General features: G+C 38.0%; 1 protein-coding gene across 4 annotated transcripts in view; it reads left to right on the top strand.

Moving 5' to 3' along the window:
• Positions 1 to 779: 779 nt before the first annotated feature.
• PCDH17 (protocadherin 17) overlaps positions 780 to 18,591 on the top strand; it is a 93,378-nt gene continuing 75,566 nt past the window's right edge. The window contains exon 1 of one of the 4 annotated variants that reach the window (XM_066234622.1): positions 780 to 4,822. In XM_066234622.1, the coding sequence (XP_066090719.1) occupies positions 2,168 to 4,822 (2,655 nt within the window). In that variant the 5' untranslated portion in view covers positions 780 to 2,167. The remainder of the gene's footprint in view (positions 4,823 to 18,591) is intronic. The other 3 variants (XM_066234625.1, XM_066234621.1, XM_066234623.1) reach the window with 3 other exon arrangements.

Here is an 18,591-nt window from a genome sequence, read left to right as displayed (position 1 = left end):
CCAGAGATTGAAAGAGACCACCCGTGACAGAAAAGGAGTAAAAAATAAAAAAATAAAAAAATAAACCTCTACAACGGACTGCACAATTAACTATGCACACCGGGGCTGGACTTTGTGAATAGAGAACATTGGGAGGAGAATCGTGAACTAAGATGCGGGGCTAAGCTGTGAACACTCACTGGAATCCTGATCCCCCCCAAGACTCTGAAAGATTTTGGGGTTCCTCACGCCTAACCAAAAGGAAAGGTTTTTTTATTCTTTCATTTTTTTTTTGAAAAATAAATCAATAAATACACCTAGCAAAACAGACGCCTTGTTTTCCCCGAGCCTCGGACTCCGGCAGAGAGAGGTAGAGTAAAAGTGCTGCTGGATTCAGCTTCACCTTCTTCCTCCCCTCCCTCCCTCTCTGTCGCTTTTTCCTTCTGCTCCAAAACATACATCTGCCTTCTCTTTCTCCGGAGTGAGTCAGAGAAAACGTTAGGAAGGAGCCGCAACTAATGTCTGTGAAGGAAGGACCGTGAGGCGAGAGGGAATCCGATTTGTTCCGCTGCCTCTGACTCACGCGGCAGATCCGAGCACCTGCATTTCTGGATGTGTCATTCCCGTAGGTCCGGGCGTCTCTAGACCCCGAGATAACGTGCAGACAGACAGACGTGCGCCTGACGTCCCCTCGGAGGCAGCTCCCCGAGGCGGGCGCCCCTGGCCGGGCTCGCGCGCTGCAGCCCCGCGCCCCCGCCCTCCCCGAGCCGTCCAGAGACGTGCGGGGGAGACTGCAGAATGCATCACGCCAAACCTTGACGTGTTTCTTTCATCCGGCTCACTCTTACTATTAAAAAAAATTTTTCTTGAAAGAAAAATACCCTACACTTTATTCGCTTCAAATATTCACCACTTTGTATTGCTCGCCGAGGTTTCCCTTCCTAGAGACAGAGGACTGGGAGACAGGGCCGTTGGAAGGAGCTGCTGAATAGGAAGAAAAGCGAGGCACTTGACAGCCCAGCCCTGTGAATGCGGAGACTGTTTCCCTCCCAGGGAGAGACAGGGCGAGTGTGTGCGCGAGGACCGGGAGGTGGCTCCCCCTGCCTCTCCAGCTCGCTTCCCCCACCCCCCTCAAATCTGCACACCCAACCAGGAGTTGCCTGTTGATTTCCTTTCGCCCGAGAAGCAAAGCAAACTGGAATTAAACTGCAGGGAGAGAAGAAGTCCTTGCTCGCGGGGAGAGGAGGGGATGGTAGCGGCGGCCGCCGGCTCCGCGCGGAGAAATCAGAGTGTGTGTTCTCCGAACCGAGGCGGAGACACATCGATACGTTTCCCCCCTCCCGCTACACCCACGCCGCAAACGCCGATCGGGCTGTGGCTTTCTTGACTTTGGGGGAGAGCCTGTTGGGAGGAAGAGAGGGAGGAGCTTGGTGGAGGGAGGAAACTACAAATCGGGACACTAGTTCTTTGCGCTGCATTTCCTCCCTTCCTTTCGGCTGCTCGGAAAGGAGACAGAAAAAATACGCTTGGCTGGGAGATGCAGTCCGCCGCCGCCGCCGCCGCCGCCGCCTCAGCCAGAAACGCAAGATTAGATCTATAAATGCAGCAAAACACTGCCTGAAAACAGACCAGCCCCAGAAGCAAGCAGACATTTCACAGCTCTCCGGGGAAGCTGCAAAATATATCTGATTCTCTCGTCGTTGTTCCCCATCCCCATCCATTTCATTGCCAGAGGCGACCAGAAACAAGTAAGGATTCCACTTTCCGATCCGCCTGGAGACACACCTCCCGCTCCTCCCCCATCCACTGCGAGGAGTGTTCCGCGGCTTCAGGCGGGAGCGGATTCGCAGCGCCCTAGCGGGAGCGAGGAAGAGCTACGGATTCTGGGCTCATCATTATCCCTCCCAGACTAGATTTACTTCTTATCGCCGGCATCGCCGCTCAAGTTTGAGTCTCCCCAAGTTCCGGCGGCAGAGACAAAGCCCCGGGCTGGCTCCCAGCCGCAGGGAGCCGCCGCCTAGCCCGGTGCCCCTGCAGCTCTGCTGCGCCGCTGCTGCTCGCCCAGTGCGGATGCTGTAGATCAACAGGTTCGGGAACTTACGCGGAATAACCCGAGACCTCCGGGTGCCGCAGCCCAGGAGCCGAGGGACAGAGGGACCCTCAGACTTGCGGCCGGCCTCGCGCGCGCATGCTGCGCGGGGGCTCCAGGCTGGCGCGCGCCCCTCCGCTCTCCCCGACCGTCCGGCTGCTCCTGCCCCCACCCCCCCGGTCTGGGATGTACCTTTCCATCTGTTGCTGTTTCCTGCTATGGGCCCCTGCCCTGACTCTCAAAAATCTCAACTACTCGGTGCCGGAGGAGCAGGGGGCCGGCACGGTGATCGGCAACATCGGCAGGGATGCTCGACTGCAGCCAGGGCTTCCGCCCGCAGAGCGCGGCGGCAACGGCGGGCGCAGCAAGTCGGGTAGCTACCGGGTGCTGGAGAATTCAGCTCCGCACCTGCTGGACGTGGACGCGGACAGCGGGCTCCTCTACACCAAGCAGCGCATCGACCGTGAGTCCCTATGCCGCCACAACGCCAAGTGCCAGTTGTCCCTCGAGGTCTTCGCCAACGACAAGGAGATCTGCATGATCAAGGTGGAGGTCCAGGACATCAACGACAACGCTCCCTCCTTCCCCTCGGACCAGATTGAGATGGACATATCCGAGAACGCGGCCCCGGGCACCCGCTTCCCCCTCACCAGTGCACACGACCCAGACGCGGGCCAGAACGGGCTCCGCACTTACCTGCTCACGCGCGACGACCACGGCCTCTTCGCGCTGGACGTCAAGTCCCGCGGAGACGGCACCAAGTTCCCAGAGCTGGTGATCCAGAAGGCACTGGACCGCGAGCAGCAGAACCACCACACGCTCGTGCTGACCGCCCTGGATGGCGGCGAGCCGCCGCGCTCCGCCACGGTGCAAATCAACGTGAAGGTGATCGACTCCAACGACAACAGCCCCGTCTTCGAGGCGCCCTCTTATCTGGTGGAGGTGCCCGAAAACGCCCCGCTGGGCACCGTGGTCATTGACCTGAACGCCACCGACGCCGACGAGGGTCCCAACGGCGAGGTGCTCTACTCCTTCAGCAGCTACGTGCCCGACCGCGTGCGGGAGCTGTTCTCCATCGACCCCAAGACCGGCCTGATCCGTGTCAAAGGCAACCTGGACTACGAGGAGAACGGGATGCTGGAGATCGACGTGCAGGCCCGCGACCTGGGGCCCAACCCCATCCCGGCGCACTGCAAGGTCACCGTCAAGCTCATCGACCGCAACGACAACGCGCCGTCCATTGGTTTCGTCTCCGTGCGCCAGGGGGCGCTGAGCGAGGCCGCCCCGCCGGGCACGGTCATAGCCCTGGTGCGGGTCACGGACCGCGACTCGGGTAAGAACGGGCAGCTGCAGTGCCGCGTCCTGGGCGGAGGCGGGGCGGCCGGCGGCGGCGGCCTGGGCGGGCCGGGAGGCTCTGTGCCTTTCAAGCTGGAAGAGAACTACGACAACTTCTACACGGTGGTGACTGACCGCCCGCTAGACCGGGAGACCCAGGACGAGTATAACGTGACAATCGTGGCTCGGGACGGGGGCTCCCCTCCCCTGAACTCCACCAAGTCGTTCGCAGTCAAGATTCTGGACGAGAACGACAACCCGCCTCGCTTCACCAAGGGGCTCTACGTGCTGCAGGTGCACGAGAACAACATCCCGGGGGAGTACCTGGGCTCGGTGCTCGCCCACGACCCCGACCTGGGCCAGAACGGCACCGTGTCCTACTCCATCCTGCCCTCGCACATCGGCGACGTGTCCATCTACACTTACGTGTCTGTGAACCCCACCAACGGGGCCATCTACGCTCTGCGCTCCTTTAACTACGAACAGACCAAGGCTTTTGAGTTCAAGGTGCTGGCGAAGGACTCTGGAGCCCCCGCACACTTGGAGAGCAACGCCACTGTGAGGGTGACAGTGCTGGACGTGAACGACAACGCGCCGGTGATCGTGCTGCCCAGTCTGCAGAACGACACCGCCGAGCTGCAGGTGCCGCGCAACGCCGGCCTGGGCTACCTGGTGAGCACGGTGCGCGCCCTGGACAGCGACTTCGGCGAGAGCGGCCGCCTCACCTACGAGATCGTAGACGGGAACGACGACCACCTGTTTGAGATCGATCCGTCCAGCGGCGAGATCCGTACGAAGCATCCCTTCTGGGAGGACGTGACCCCCGTGGTGGAGCTGGTGGTGAAGGTGACCGACCACGGCAAGCCCACCCTGTCCGCAGTGGCCAAGCTCATCATCCGCTCGGTGAGCGGCTCCTTGCCCGAGGGGGTCCCCCGGGTGAACGGCGAGCAGCGCCACTGGGACGTGTCGCTGCCGCTCATCGTGACTCTGAGCACTATCTCCACCATCCTCCTAGCGGCCATGATCACCATCGCCGTCAAGTGCAAGCGCGAGAACAAGGAGATCCGCACTTACAACTGCCGCATCGCCGAGTACAGCCACCCGCAGCTGGGCGGGGGCAAGGGCAAGAAGAAGAAGATCAACAAGAACGACATCATGCTGGTGCAGAGCGAGGTGGAAGAGAGGAACGCCATGAACGTCATGAACGTGGTGAGCAGCCCCTCCCTGGCCACCTCCCCCATGTACTTCGACTACCAGACCCGCCTGCCCCTCAGCTCGCCCCGCTCGGAGGTGATGTACCTCAAACCAGCCTCCAACAGCCTGACTGTTCCTCAGGGGCACGCGGGCTGCCACTCCAGCTTCACCGGACAAGGGACTAACGCCAGCGAGGCCCCTGCCACTCGGATGTCCATAATTCAGGTAGGAGACTTTTAGCGTAACTGGGACTTCATTTTATTGCTGACGTAGAAGCTGTCCTGAAACCTTTGGTCCAGGACAAGCCAGCCACACTGCCAGCAGCAGTGAGAGGGTTTTTTTTCCTTTCTTTTTTTAAATGAAAATCGTTTACACTTTGCCAATGCGTGTACATTATCTATACATATCCCTTCTCATGTAAATAGTCTAAAATCTACAAGATGTACATGTCTTACTTTTGTTGCGTTTTTTAAAGTTTATTTTTATAGGTTTAAAAATGTTAGTGTTCAACATTTATAGTTAATTTTACATAATTTTTGTTAGATGGTCTACACTTTTTTTCTATAAGAAAGGATTCTCAGAGTAGAAAACAATTTTACTTAATTCACTTTAAAAGTGAATTTAATTTCATTAATAATATGATACCAAATGAAAGAAAGAAATGTGACCCAAATATTAAGAAGTTAACTACTTGACGTACAACGTAACAACCACCTAGAATTCCAGAGCCTCATTCACCTCGAGCTAACTTTTCACCTAAGAACAAGTCAGCTCTGTATTTTAAAATTGTTTTAAAGGACATGAAGTTTATTTATTCTTTAGCTGAAACTGCAGCATAATGCATGAAGTTGCTTAAGCTTTGGAAACTTGACATTACCTCTAAAGATCTTTCAAAAGTTTGGATAAATGCAGACTGGCTGAGTAGCTATGAAAAGTTTAAACTCATTTTGTCCTGTGGTTTCCCTGATCTGTTTTTTGGTGTCGTTGAGGAATGAGGAACGAAGAAAGTTCACAAGAGGGTCACGGACTCATTTGGGGTTGTTGAAAACAGGAGACAAAGTTGCACTGAAGGCACTGGTGCCAAAAATACTTCCAGAATGCATTTATTATGCATACTGTGTATTTTCTGTATATCTAAGTGATATTTAATATGTAGTAGATAGTATCATTTGAAGTTCTTGATATATGACAAAACTGACCCAATATGGATATAGATTCTAACAACAGGTGACTGAATTATGACTAATAATTGTTTAGTTTATTTTATCCACTATTGTGTCACAGAAAAACTTATTTTTTTCTTATTATGAACGTGTGTTACTACAAATTTGATGAACAGTACTTGAAATTCAAAAGTGAGTTTCCAAGTGATACTTTGGGAAGGAAGATTAATTTGGGGCAAATGAAAATAATTTGTTCATTATTTTATGCTTTGAAGAACAAATACCTTTTTAATGACACCCAAGTCATGTTTTTATTATCAAAATAGAGTTTTAAAATTTCATAATCTTATCCTTTCTAAGATAAGTGTAACAAACACTAAAACTTAGCAAAATGTATTTTCTTATGATAGTATAATGTCTTGTAAAACAGACTCTTGTACTTGATACCACTAAATATAAAAGTATAAATTGTGGTAATATTAAATTTCACTTTTTACAGTGTTTACTGTATACCAGTATTCATGATTTTTTGAGATTTATATAAAACTAAACAAGAAATCTTCCCTTTAAAAAATTGTGTTTTCTATGGAAATCTTTATGTGACTGTGTAAAATTGGTATTTATGATAATCTCTTTAGAGGGAGGTGTTAATGTATATATTTATAGATACTTTACAGTCATTTTACAAATGCACGTTATATACTTTCTTATATTTTTACCATTGACAATTACAATGATATCACAGAGGGTTAACGATTAATCTTCTACTTCAAGATTTATCAGTTGAATTTTTATTTAGGGTCCATATAAAAATGAAGTTGGTGCAATCGAATTCTCAGCAAGCCTGATTCCTTGGTGATATTAGTGGGGAACAATCTTGGGTGGACGTAGCCAGAAGGTTTTGAGGGACAGGGTGCTGGTACTGTATTTACATCATACTGTTCTTGAAGCTGGTCACTGCTGGCTGGCTGGATGAATGGATGGTGATGGTGATGATGATGATTCTTCTCATTAACAGTAAAACTTGAGCTAAAGCAAATCACACAAACACACACACACTAAAACACACACACACACAAGATGAGAAAGAGATAGTTTAAACAGAAAACAAAAAGACAAACTTCCTTGACATTTCTTTTCTTCTAGAATCATAACCCATACTATAGAGACACAGAAAAAAAAAAGTTTTAATTTCTTCAAAAATTTTTTCTAAAGTGGCTCAATTTTCCATATTGCTCTTGTCCTGAAAATAATATAAATCGTTAAAACAAGCTTCCCCCCCCCTCTACTGAGGTTTTGCAATTCCTTAAGGGATGCTTTATAAATTTCTAGTAAGTTAATTTCTTTTTAAATATATCAGATATTTCTCAATACCTATTCTGGAGAATAGAGTAATTGACTACAGTGACCTTTCTTTTTTTTATTTTTTAAATGACTGTGCTACACATATTTCGTGCTAAACTGATATATTTAAATTATAGTGTTCAGGTATTCTATAATCTTGTTTCAAGTGCATTTATTAGTGGTTTTAACACAGCTTGGTGAGAAAATTTATTAATATCATATGTATTTCTGAAGGAAGAATTTTAATCCATAAGAGTATACTCAGACTAGCAGTTACTAGATCTGGTTTATCTTACCATCTTGTGCATTGTTTAGAAGGTGTACAGTATGTTTCTATTGATGGAATGAGAAGTTTCTTAATTATTTGAGATACACTGATAAAGTGACATGACATGGAAACTTCAGAATTTATAAGACTCATGTTACAACTCAAATTAAGATTTGCTTAAATGTCAGAAGATTTTGTGTGGGTGGCAGAGCCTAAAATTTTATGTCAAAGATCTGTATGTTCTTGGGCATAAGGATATTTTTACTGAATACGGATGCAGAACAATTATGTAAGCTAAAAAGAGTGTTTTTTGAGAAGAAATTTTATTTCAGGTTTTTAAGAGATCTTATTTCAAGTTTTTCAACTGAAGTAAAGTCAGTTTATGAAGTATTTAAACGATAGACTAGTGATTAAAATATCTCTTCAGTAGTGTGATTCAAAATAAAAGAGCTAAAATAGTTTATTTATTTTAAAGCTATAAAATTTATTTTGAAAAATAGAAGCACAGAGCTTGTGATAGCTGAGGCATATAGATTGTTATACAAATTTACAAAAGCACTTTTCATAGGAGCAATTTCCATATGAATTATTTCATATGTTAAAAAGGGAATCTAAAATCGAGTAAAGATCATCACTAATTGTCATGAGTAACTGCTAATCATGGCTTATCAAGAATTATTTAAGTCTCAGAGAAACTTCTCAACAGGTGTTTTCCACAAAGGCTTCACTGAGAAGGGAGGGAAGGCTGGGCACTTTTTACTAGTGGGAGTATTTCTAGTTTTGTTTGAACATCTGTTGTTTTCAGAATTTTTGGTAGAACCACTATAAGTCATTTTAATATGCATTTCAGAGAAGAAAAATATTGAGCCAGCAGAATAGGATCTACTAAAATAAAATTTAAAAAGAATACATTCTTACACTGTTTTTACAGTTCAATTTTAAAAGAGTCACACTAGGGTTAACTTTAGATTCTTTGTTAGAAGAGAAAATTCTTTTGATATATGTGCATGAAGCTTTCAATAAAAGAATTAAACACATGGTACATGTATAAATATAAAAGTTGAGACATAGAGGACTAAAGTATCATATAGGCAAGAGACTCTGTTTTAAAATGAAAAGGTAAAAGAAAATTTGTATCTTTAATAGATACATTTTTTTTCATTGTACGCCTTTATTCCCATTTCCCTAATCTCTAAGAGATTCCTAACAATAGGAATTCACCTGAGTTCCCTACATGATGATCTTCAAAACTTCACACTCAGTATATTAGCGATTTCAGTAACAAACACAAAATGTGTGAACATTTTTTTCTTCATTTGTAATTTTGATTATATTTTCGTGCAGTGCTATACTAAGATGTCACAATTTTATTATTTACATGTAATCATTTCCATAAACTTCATATACATCTTATTTTTAAGGGTTATGGTTGGCTGAGTGAAAAGAAAATGTTTCTTTCTTACTACCTGCCTCCAGGAATGTCTTGTGCACTTGTCTTTCTAAAAAAAATTTAAAGATAAGATTACTACTTTAAATTAATGTGAGTACATAATCATAAAACTTTTCTTTCTGTTTTAATGTATATTAAAAGTAGTACAAATAAAGTACAAATAAATTTAATTAAAAAGATAATCAGCCTTTAAGGTGTTTTGACTTTCTTTACAGAACGTTTAAAATGCTAATTATTATATTCATTCTTAATATATTGTTACTTTTACTCTTAGTTTTGTGTATGCCCATAAACATATGAGCTCCAATATAAATTTGTGTGCATTTCTAAACTTTACAGTAAATGAAAACACAAAAATTGTAATTTTAAAATTATATAAACTAGAAACCTGAGACTCTTATTTTTAATACTAGTTGATATAACTACTCCTATGGTAATAACATTTTCAGCCATTTGTTTTTAATTTTCAAAATATCAGCTATGTAATACTTATTCTCACACTGAGATGATAATCTATCAGTCTTTTATAAAAGTAAAAGTAAGGTAATATGAAGCTTTACCTGGGTTCTATGAGTGAGTTCTATAATTTTATTTGAGTTCTATGAATGAATTTTATCATTTTACTTGCATTCTATTTAGAAGTTCATTAAATATTTTATGTAAGTCTACATGGAAGATTTGAGAATTTAATTCTTGATACCTTTATGTTATTTAAAGCTGTGTGAAATCATGAAAAATATCAGGTCATGGAAAAATATAACTTACAATTTTTATCTCAACTTCTTGAACATATTTTTTAATCAAGAAAAACATTTCTATGTTTTAAACATTTCTTTTAGCTTGTGATTATACTGATCAAGCCATACCAAAACCTGTCATATTATCCAGAAAACTCTCTCTATACAGTTAATATTATCATATACATTATTCATCTTTTTACAATTCATAAATACAGGTTTATATGTGAAGTTAAAAAATGAATTATTCTTAAAATTTTAAATATCATCTCTATTAAAGGACTGTGAAGTATACATATTTTATATTTTTATTTATTTATTCATTTTTATTAGAAAGAGAGAGGAAAGAGACAGAGAGAACAGGCGGAGATCAGGGGGTGGAGCAGGAAGCATCAACTCTCATATGTGCCTTGACCAGGCAAGCCTGGGGTTTCGAACTCGCGACCTCAGCATTCCAGGTCGATGCTTCATTCACTGCTCCACCACAGGTCTGATTGAAATATACATATTTTAAAAGAATTCTTAAATATCTACAGATAAATATTATTACTATTTTAAAATATAATCTTTAACTTTATCACATTTCACTACCATTTTCAGTTTTCAACTTTTTATTGTGAGTGCTGATGTAATACTATGAAAAATAAATATATTTATAAAGTAAATGATGTAAAATTTTTTGGAAAAATTAAGTATGTATATATGTATCTGTGGCTTTATATTTTTAGTATAATGTATATAAATACGTAAACACAGATATTAGCCCATTTTTTACTTTATTAGTTCAAAGAAAGTTCTCTTTTGAAAGATGAACTCAAACCTTTTTCTTTCAAAATATGTTAAAACTTGTTGATTTTACTGTTTTCTTAAAGTAGAGCCAGTCATTATAGAGAAGAAGGAACAGTTGGCCTTCAGTGTAGTTTATGCAGATTAACATTAAAAAAAAAAATCTCATGCAAGTTTCTGATTCTTCTGGAGGATTATAGGATTGCTGTAGGTACTGTCAAGATATGTGCTATAAGTCTGATGATGAAAGAACAGGAAGAAGATGAAACCATTAGAACTGGACTCATGCCAATTAGGAAGCAAAACTTAACTCCCTTATGCTGAGAAGTCTTGCAGTATACTCAATAGTGGGTAAATTCTTACAAATGCATCTGCTAATTATGATATTAGTCATTGTTCCAGAATGTATTCCCTTCTGTGATACTTCTGTTTAATAAATCTCATAGGGCATTATCTTAAAGTCATGTTTTAGTTAAGCCATTAAGGAAGGATTTTCTTTCTTTCTTTTTCTTTTTTGTATTGAATTCCTTCAATCAGTTACTATATTTGTTAGAGAACAGCATAAAGGTCATTTCTATCAATTTGAAGATAGTGTGACTTCTGTCATCTACTTACAAAATACTTTTAAACTTCATCAAACCTACACTAATCTATTGGCAACCTGTTTTAGTCAAGGAGACATTGATGAGCATTTCTTTCAATGGCCACAGAGTATTTTACAGTTAGTCATAGCTTTCACCACTAGCTTTGACAGTGATATATTGCTATCTTTTGTCTCCTGAAATAAATTATCTATAATAAAGAAGTCCTTAATGACATCAACATTTCTTGCTGTGACTAAGCAGAAGCTTACTAGTGCCTGCTTGCCACTGCACAAGTATAAGTTCAATATTTGTAAGGTAAAGCTAAATAAATCAATATAACAAAATACAGATGCAAATTGAGGCTATGTGGGTGGCATCTTTCACTAGTATACACCAGTTTTTTGAATGAGAGACTGTACCATTGGTTTCAGACAGTGTTTAAGAGAATCTATTGATATACATGTGACTTCTATTTGTCTGGTCTTAGTGACGGTCTGATTAGTGGTGTTTGTAGGCCTTGCCCTGGATCTATTCCAAGCAGTTTTATTGTAGTGAAATGGCTCTTCTAGGTCATTGAGTGTCTAGCATAACTCTACTGAATATGATTGGCACGTTTGCATATATTTATTCAAAAAATAAGGCAGTTAAACAGCATAATTATAGGAAGAAAAATCATAACAATAAAAGACAATTTAAATTAACAAGCTTTGTGACCAAAGGATAAATACAGGTTGGATAAATGAGACTTTAGATGTAACTAATCTACATAAATAGACTTTGGTCTGATTAGAGAAATGGAATATATTAAAATAATTAAATGCTATTAAAAATGTATTTTCTACCAGTCATTTTGAAATATTTAAAGACCCATGTTATTTTGTTTCTGTTTCTGTTTAATAAAATAGTTGAGAATCGTATTTATGTTGGATAAAAAATGAGCAAGGTAAAGATAAATGTAATCTCGTAAGCTTCTCTTTGGTTCTGGAATATATCCTGTGTGAATAATATTATTTTTTAAACTTGTAATGTTTTTGAATGATTTTTAATTAGTGGTACAAATTAAAGCGACCATTAGAAGGACAATTTTTGTTTACTCTTTTTATCAGCAAAAAGCAGCCTTTCTGGAATTTGTAAGCAAGAACACTAACACTATTTTAAGATTTCAGAGCTATAATCTATAATTGTTTTTAGATATATACTATTTTTAAGAGATACTGGGTATATGCTTATATATTTTATTACTATATAATGTAGATAATGACTTTATATGCAAAAAGGTTGTAATACTACTTTAATAGCATATACTGTATGTATTGAAGTAACAGATTTAATTTACAAAGTGACTGATTTCTTTCCAACAACTGGGTGCATTAGATACATTTTTTCAAGCTTCTTTTAGTGAAAACTTTAAAAAATGTAATTTAAGCCTAAATCATCAATTAGTATATTTCTTTTCAGTATTTCTGCCTGACTCCTTAATAATTATTGCTAAATAATGACTAGATTATAATTTTACCTAGAATTTTTATGTCTTCCAATTCAATGAAATACAAATAGAAATATATGTATATATCCTACATTGCCATAGCTTACTTTTATAAAGCAAAAATGCAACAGGTATTTTATTGTAGGCAGAAAATGTTCTAAGATCCAAATATCTTTCTTATTTTTAAGCCTAGTTTTAGATTACCAGTGTCTTAGATAAATTCTAACTTGGTATTTATTTGCACTAAGAACACATGCATCGGTTTTGAAACCTAAAACTATAGTTTTTAACTTTAAGATATAATCTTCCTTTTCAATTTACAGACTCCAATATTAATAAGTTTGCTGAAAGCTGTTCATTTTATTTTTCACACAGTATATTTTATCAGAGAATACCGAGATTGCTTTATGACTGAATATTATTATATATTAGACAAATTTTTTGTTATTTCACCAGAGCAATTGCATATGCAGACTAGATAGTTATTTAAAAAAAACTTACCTATGATTATCACGAAGGATTATTTAAGTATGGGGTAAAGTGGTTGATCTATGCTTTTACCGATGTCTCCATTTTAGTAGATAAGACAATGTCAAGATATTAGAATGTTTGAGAAATACTATGTTTAAAATCTTAACAAAATTTACTTGAATAAAATTATAATTTAGTATTTTTGGGGGAAAGAAATTAGCTGCAAATGGAATTATTTTCAAGCTCAAACCTGATAATTAAAGATTAATGCCAAATCTGTATGCAGATATGTGATAACTTTCTGAACAGCCTTAAAACAATTTGCTTTAATTTTATAGTTTTGTCAGCAAAAAAACAAGAATTATTAGTCTCTAAATTATTAGTTTTTAAATATTGATAAATTTTAATCAGTAACTTGTGGTATAACATTCTATTTTGCTTTTTGAATTCTGTGTCTATTTTAAAACAATTTTTACCAAATCTACTTATTGCATTAAGAATGTGAATTAGGGGAGTTGGAAATGATGGAAAATAAAAGAGACATCTGTCTTTATTATCATTATCATTAAGATAAAATTAAAGGTTATAACACTTGCCTTTACATCAAGGCAAGACACTTGATTTCTTTATTATTATTTTCATCTTAGCATCACTTTGTGTTGCATTAACAAATTGTTTTTTTTTTCTTTTTGTTTTATACCAAGACCTAATTTCTTATTTTAATCTTGGTTGATTAAGTCAGAACTCACTGGTTTAAAAGAAGGTTTAGTAAAACATTGCCTCATATTTGGCATAGGTTGTAATTTTAAAAGATAATGAAAATATGTTGGTGTTAATACATGAGTCTAATTTTAATAATATAGAAGATTATTGACAGCATATGTATGTAAAATAGCAAACATACTTTTAATACAATGAACAGATTAAAAAAAGAAAGTCTACCTTGAAGGTTTAGTATTGGAAGATGCACGGATAGTAGTAATTATTAGCTAAATTTCCAGATCCTGACCTCCCAGGAAAGCTACTATTTATCTCTAGATGATAATAAGACAGGAAATAAGAGAACTGCCCTATAAAACCAATAATACTCACAGGAATTTGTAAGGGTTATTGGCAAAAGACTTTTCTACAGTGTGGTCCTAATATAAGATGTACCAGCACCAACAAATGAAGCAATATGCCTAATTGAAGAGAAACTAAAAGACAAGGAAAGCATTTAAGGAAACTTTTTTCTCCTGATTTTCGGCAATAGACTTTCCATGATTTTTTTTTTTATAATCAAGACAATTACATAGTAATTTAGGTTAGAATGCATGCCCAGTTCCCCATCTCAAAACTCAATTTGTTACCACCTGTGGCTATTTCTATTAAAAAAAAAAAAAGAAACATAATTACTATGAGTCTCAGCAGTCTTAGAGTAAATTTTTGCAATTACAATACCTCCCTTGGGCAGATGTGTGAAAAAGGCAGATTAATTCCTGCCAGGATCTTTCTGTTCCTCGTGCATTTTTGGATTTGGTGTTGCCTGCTTATTAGAGTGACTCTGTTTGCTATAGTTAAAGGTTATGTCAGTGTTTCTATAGTAAATCTCTAGAAATAAAGATCCACATGTCAAGGCTATTAAAATTTGCCTTAGGCAAAAAGTTGACATGTAAAGTTTTAGCAAAGGAGTAGATAATATTTTCCATTGTGCTCCTCTGTTGCCTGGTTAAGATTGAAGTAAATGGTAGTAAGACAATTTGGCAGTGTTGAGAAAGAAGGACTTCGTCTGGCAGGTAAAAAGAAAATTGTAGTTCTTTAAACAATGAAGTAATATCTAATCAGCAGAAATCAATGAAAGTATTTCATCTATGCTTGATTCTAAAGCCACTTAATGCATAAGAATTTTACAGGGCCATAATAAACATATTGAGACTGCTTAACACATTACCAATTTCCATTTATTTCTTCTTTGGGTTGTGGTGTACAACCTCTATTCTTAATAAAGATCTAATTGATCTACACACAAAATAATGAATGTAATTAAGTCTATACAGTTTTAAACTCTTGGATCAGTGCTGTGACTATTGGTAAAATTAATTTGTCACAAAGCAGTTGAGATAACAGAGCACTTGAGGACAGGAGCCACATTCATCTTGTTTTTCCCTGTAGTTGAGAGAACCTCACAATGGTTTCTAATACATAGTAGGCACTTAAAAATATGAATTCTTTATAATTTTGTTTGACTACTGATTAAATGCAAACCAGAGCTCAGAATTCAAACCTAGAAATTACTGAAACCAAAGTCTGAGATATTATTTACATTAAAATGTTAAAATAATTACATTCTGGTAAATAATTTATTTGATGGTGACATATTTTGATAATTTATATTATAATTGTTACCTTTTAAATAATTGCAATAAAATTCCTAAAGAATTATATTGATCATATTACAAGTTTATAAAAAAAACATGTGATCAAGGTTCCTAATTATAAGCATCAACTTTCACAGAATTTATTTTACATATATGCTTATGTATATAAACATATATATAAATGTATACAAAGTAAATCAACAGAAAATAGTATTGTTAAGTGCATATATTTTATCTTTACTGTCATTCCTTGGTTTGGTTTCTAAAATATTGAAACCATACAACTTAGATGGTTTTGACTATTTGTTAAGGCTTTAAGAATCACACAGCTTTAGTAAATTTTTAAAAAATTAAATGTGATACTTTTTATATGTTTAAGATTCTTATACTTATGGAGACTTTCCATAATTACTTATTTTCTATATGATTTTTTTGATGAAATTAAACTATATATAAATTATTAATAGTTATTTGGGGATTGCATTTGTTTATATTTGTTGACGTGTATTTTATGGTATAATCACTTTGGTACCAACCAATCTATAATCATTAATTCAATAAATAAAAATAAAATAGTTTAAAAAGCCTGTAACTATAACAATTTTCTTCTTTTAAATTATTCTAGGACTTAATTACTACATATATCTGAATTTTACATTTTAATTGCAAAACTTGTAATCAAACTGTAAGGGGGGATGATAGATAAAGGCTTCAATCATAATAAACTTTCAAAGTGTATGAAAACTCAATTATCCCCACTTGCCAGAATAGCTGGGAAACAAAACAAACAAAGGAAAATAATATAGGAAGGAGCCTAGAAATGTAAATGTAAGAAGTTTGGGATTTACTGTCAGTTAACATTCAAAAATCAGAGAAAGACTTTCTGAAAGATTAAACTAGTGTTAAGTATTTTATAAGATTAGCCCATAAGCAATAAGTTCTCAATAGGGAGATTTATATCCACAATTACCTAAATGTTATAGTTCAAGTCCGTCTGTCAATTCACCCTAGAATATTGGCAGTTTATGAAAGAAGGCACATCGTCAGTGAGCGCTGCTCTCTCCAGGTGGAATGCCAGGCGCAGTCCGGGTTTCAGGTCACTACAACCGGACTACGTACTGGGAGCAGAGCTGCTCTCCGACAGCGTGTGATATCCCATAATCTGTCTGAGTTTTACTCAGTTCTCTGAATGTGCTTTTTCTTACACTAGCATAAATGCTTTCTTTTCAAGCAACAACTTTTAAACCTTTTTCATTTCATGGCACACATAAACTAATTATAAAAATTCTGTGGCAAACCAAAAATTATATATTTTTTGTCCAACTGACAGAAAAATAGGTATAATTTTGATCTATTTACAAAAATTAATAATAGGAATTACCTAGCCTTTTGGCTTTAAAATGACTTAAAAAAATCAGATTCCTGTGCTTATATATAAGGATTTCTGGTACCACAAATTAACCAATCAGATGTGACATTATTATGCAGTGTGACCAGTAAGATGCAACACCATTATATGACCTATATATTAATGGTTCAAGACAGGACATTTATACCAGATGTCTACTGTTGTGTTGGCTATTGTCACTTTTTTCTTTTCTTTTTCTTTTTTTGACAATCTAAGGTAAAAGAGGTTGTTAGTGTTCTTGACTAAGTAGTCAGGTATTTCATCTTTTAAAAATTCTTGCAGCGCCTGACCAGGCAGGTGCTCAGTGGATAGAGCATGGAACTGGGACGCGGAGGACCCACGTTTAAAACCCTGTGGTCGCTGACTTGAGCTCAGGCTCATCCGGCTTGAGCAGGGGCTCACCATCTTGAGCGCAGGGTTGCTGGCTTCAGTGTGGATCATAGACATGACCCCATGATCGCTGGCTTGAGCCCAAGGTCGCTGGCTTGAGCAAGGAGTCACTCTGCTGTAGCCCCTCTGTCAAGGCACATATGACAAAGCAATCACTGAACAACTACGGAGCTGCAACAAAGAATTAATGCTTCTCATCTCTCTCCCTTCCTGTCTGTCTGTCCCTATCTGTCCGTCTCTCTGTCTCTGTCACACACACACACACACACACACACACACAGAGAAACAAAAGAAAGAAATTCTTGTAGCACACCAATTGAAAATCGCTGTTTTAAAAGAGAATTTACAAATCTACTGGACATGTGAGTTTTGAACAATGTTGCTAAAATGTTAATATTTTGCAATATATCAGTTTTTCATGCATTTACATTAATCTTCAGAGAAAACCATATAATCTAAAACATGTATCATTTGTTAAAAAACTTCAAAACATTGTTTAAATATTTAAAAAGCATAACAAAACAAATAATTTGAATGAAGCAAAAGGAAAGCAATTATTATTTATGTCTTATACTGACTGACCTGTTTTAATTCTACCTTTTTATCCTTGCCATCTGGTCCCTTTTGTGTGATGTCCACTCAGAAAGTACTCTTTTTACAGGGATATCTTAAGAACCTCATATATTTACATCTAATATAAAATATCTTTTTTAATTTAAATATTATGTTGATGAAATCATGACATTGTTTAATACCAGATTAATATTTAACTATTGGACCTGATATTCATACACACATTTTGACCTGAAATTCATGTATTGATATAATACATGGAGCTATTAGATTTGAGATGGGTTGGATGGAATGTTAAACATTATTTAGATTATTTTAATAGGCAAGAAACATTTTTGTTTATAAGTTAAAATAAAAACTGCTTGGCTTTCCTTTAATCTAAACTTGAGTATGTATTTTTATAGGCAATATGTTGAATTTTTTCTTAATGTAAAAGGTTTGAAATGCCCTCTTTTTGTTCTTCAGCCAAAATTTTGCTCTATTGAGGAACAGTAGAAAGAAAATCCTCCATCTGCCACTCCTGAATTTTTTTTTACTTCCTGATAAACCTTCTTTATGTGTTTATGCCTATGCAAGTCAGAGAAATAGACTAACAACTTATCAGGTTATAATATAAGGAAAGGAAATTTAAAAACATAATCAGCACATTCATTAAAATCATTTTTATTTGAAATTTCTCATTGAGTCTCAGTGAACTTGAGCTTTATTTTTATCATTATTTTACTAGGAAACTCAAATCTCCAAGGACACATCTGTTATGTAATGATATAGTTTGGATTTTGTTTGGTGGAAATGCGCAGTGGTGATGGAAAGGCACTGGGGGTGGGAGAAGAAAAGGAGGTCTGATTCAATATCACCAGGTAACATGATACAAATAATTGGAAAATGGAGATATCATTTTAGTTGGTTAATTGTAATAAACCTATTATCTTGTTAAAGCATTAAGGTGGAATCAACATGTTGGTAAACAGATAAAA

Source organism: Saccopteryx bilineata, chromosome 6 (genome assembly GCF_036850765.1).
Source record: "Saccopteryx bilineata isolate mSacBil1 chromosome 6, mSacBil1_pri_phased_curated, whole genome shotgun sequence".
Lineage (NCBI taxonomy): Eukaryota > Metazoa > Chordata > Mammalia > Chiroptera > Emballonuridae > Saccopteryx > Saccopteryx bilineata.
The sequence above is the reverse complement of the archived record's forward strand: the minus strand, read 5'-3'. Positions and strand labels throughout refer to the sequence as shown.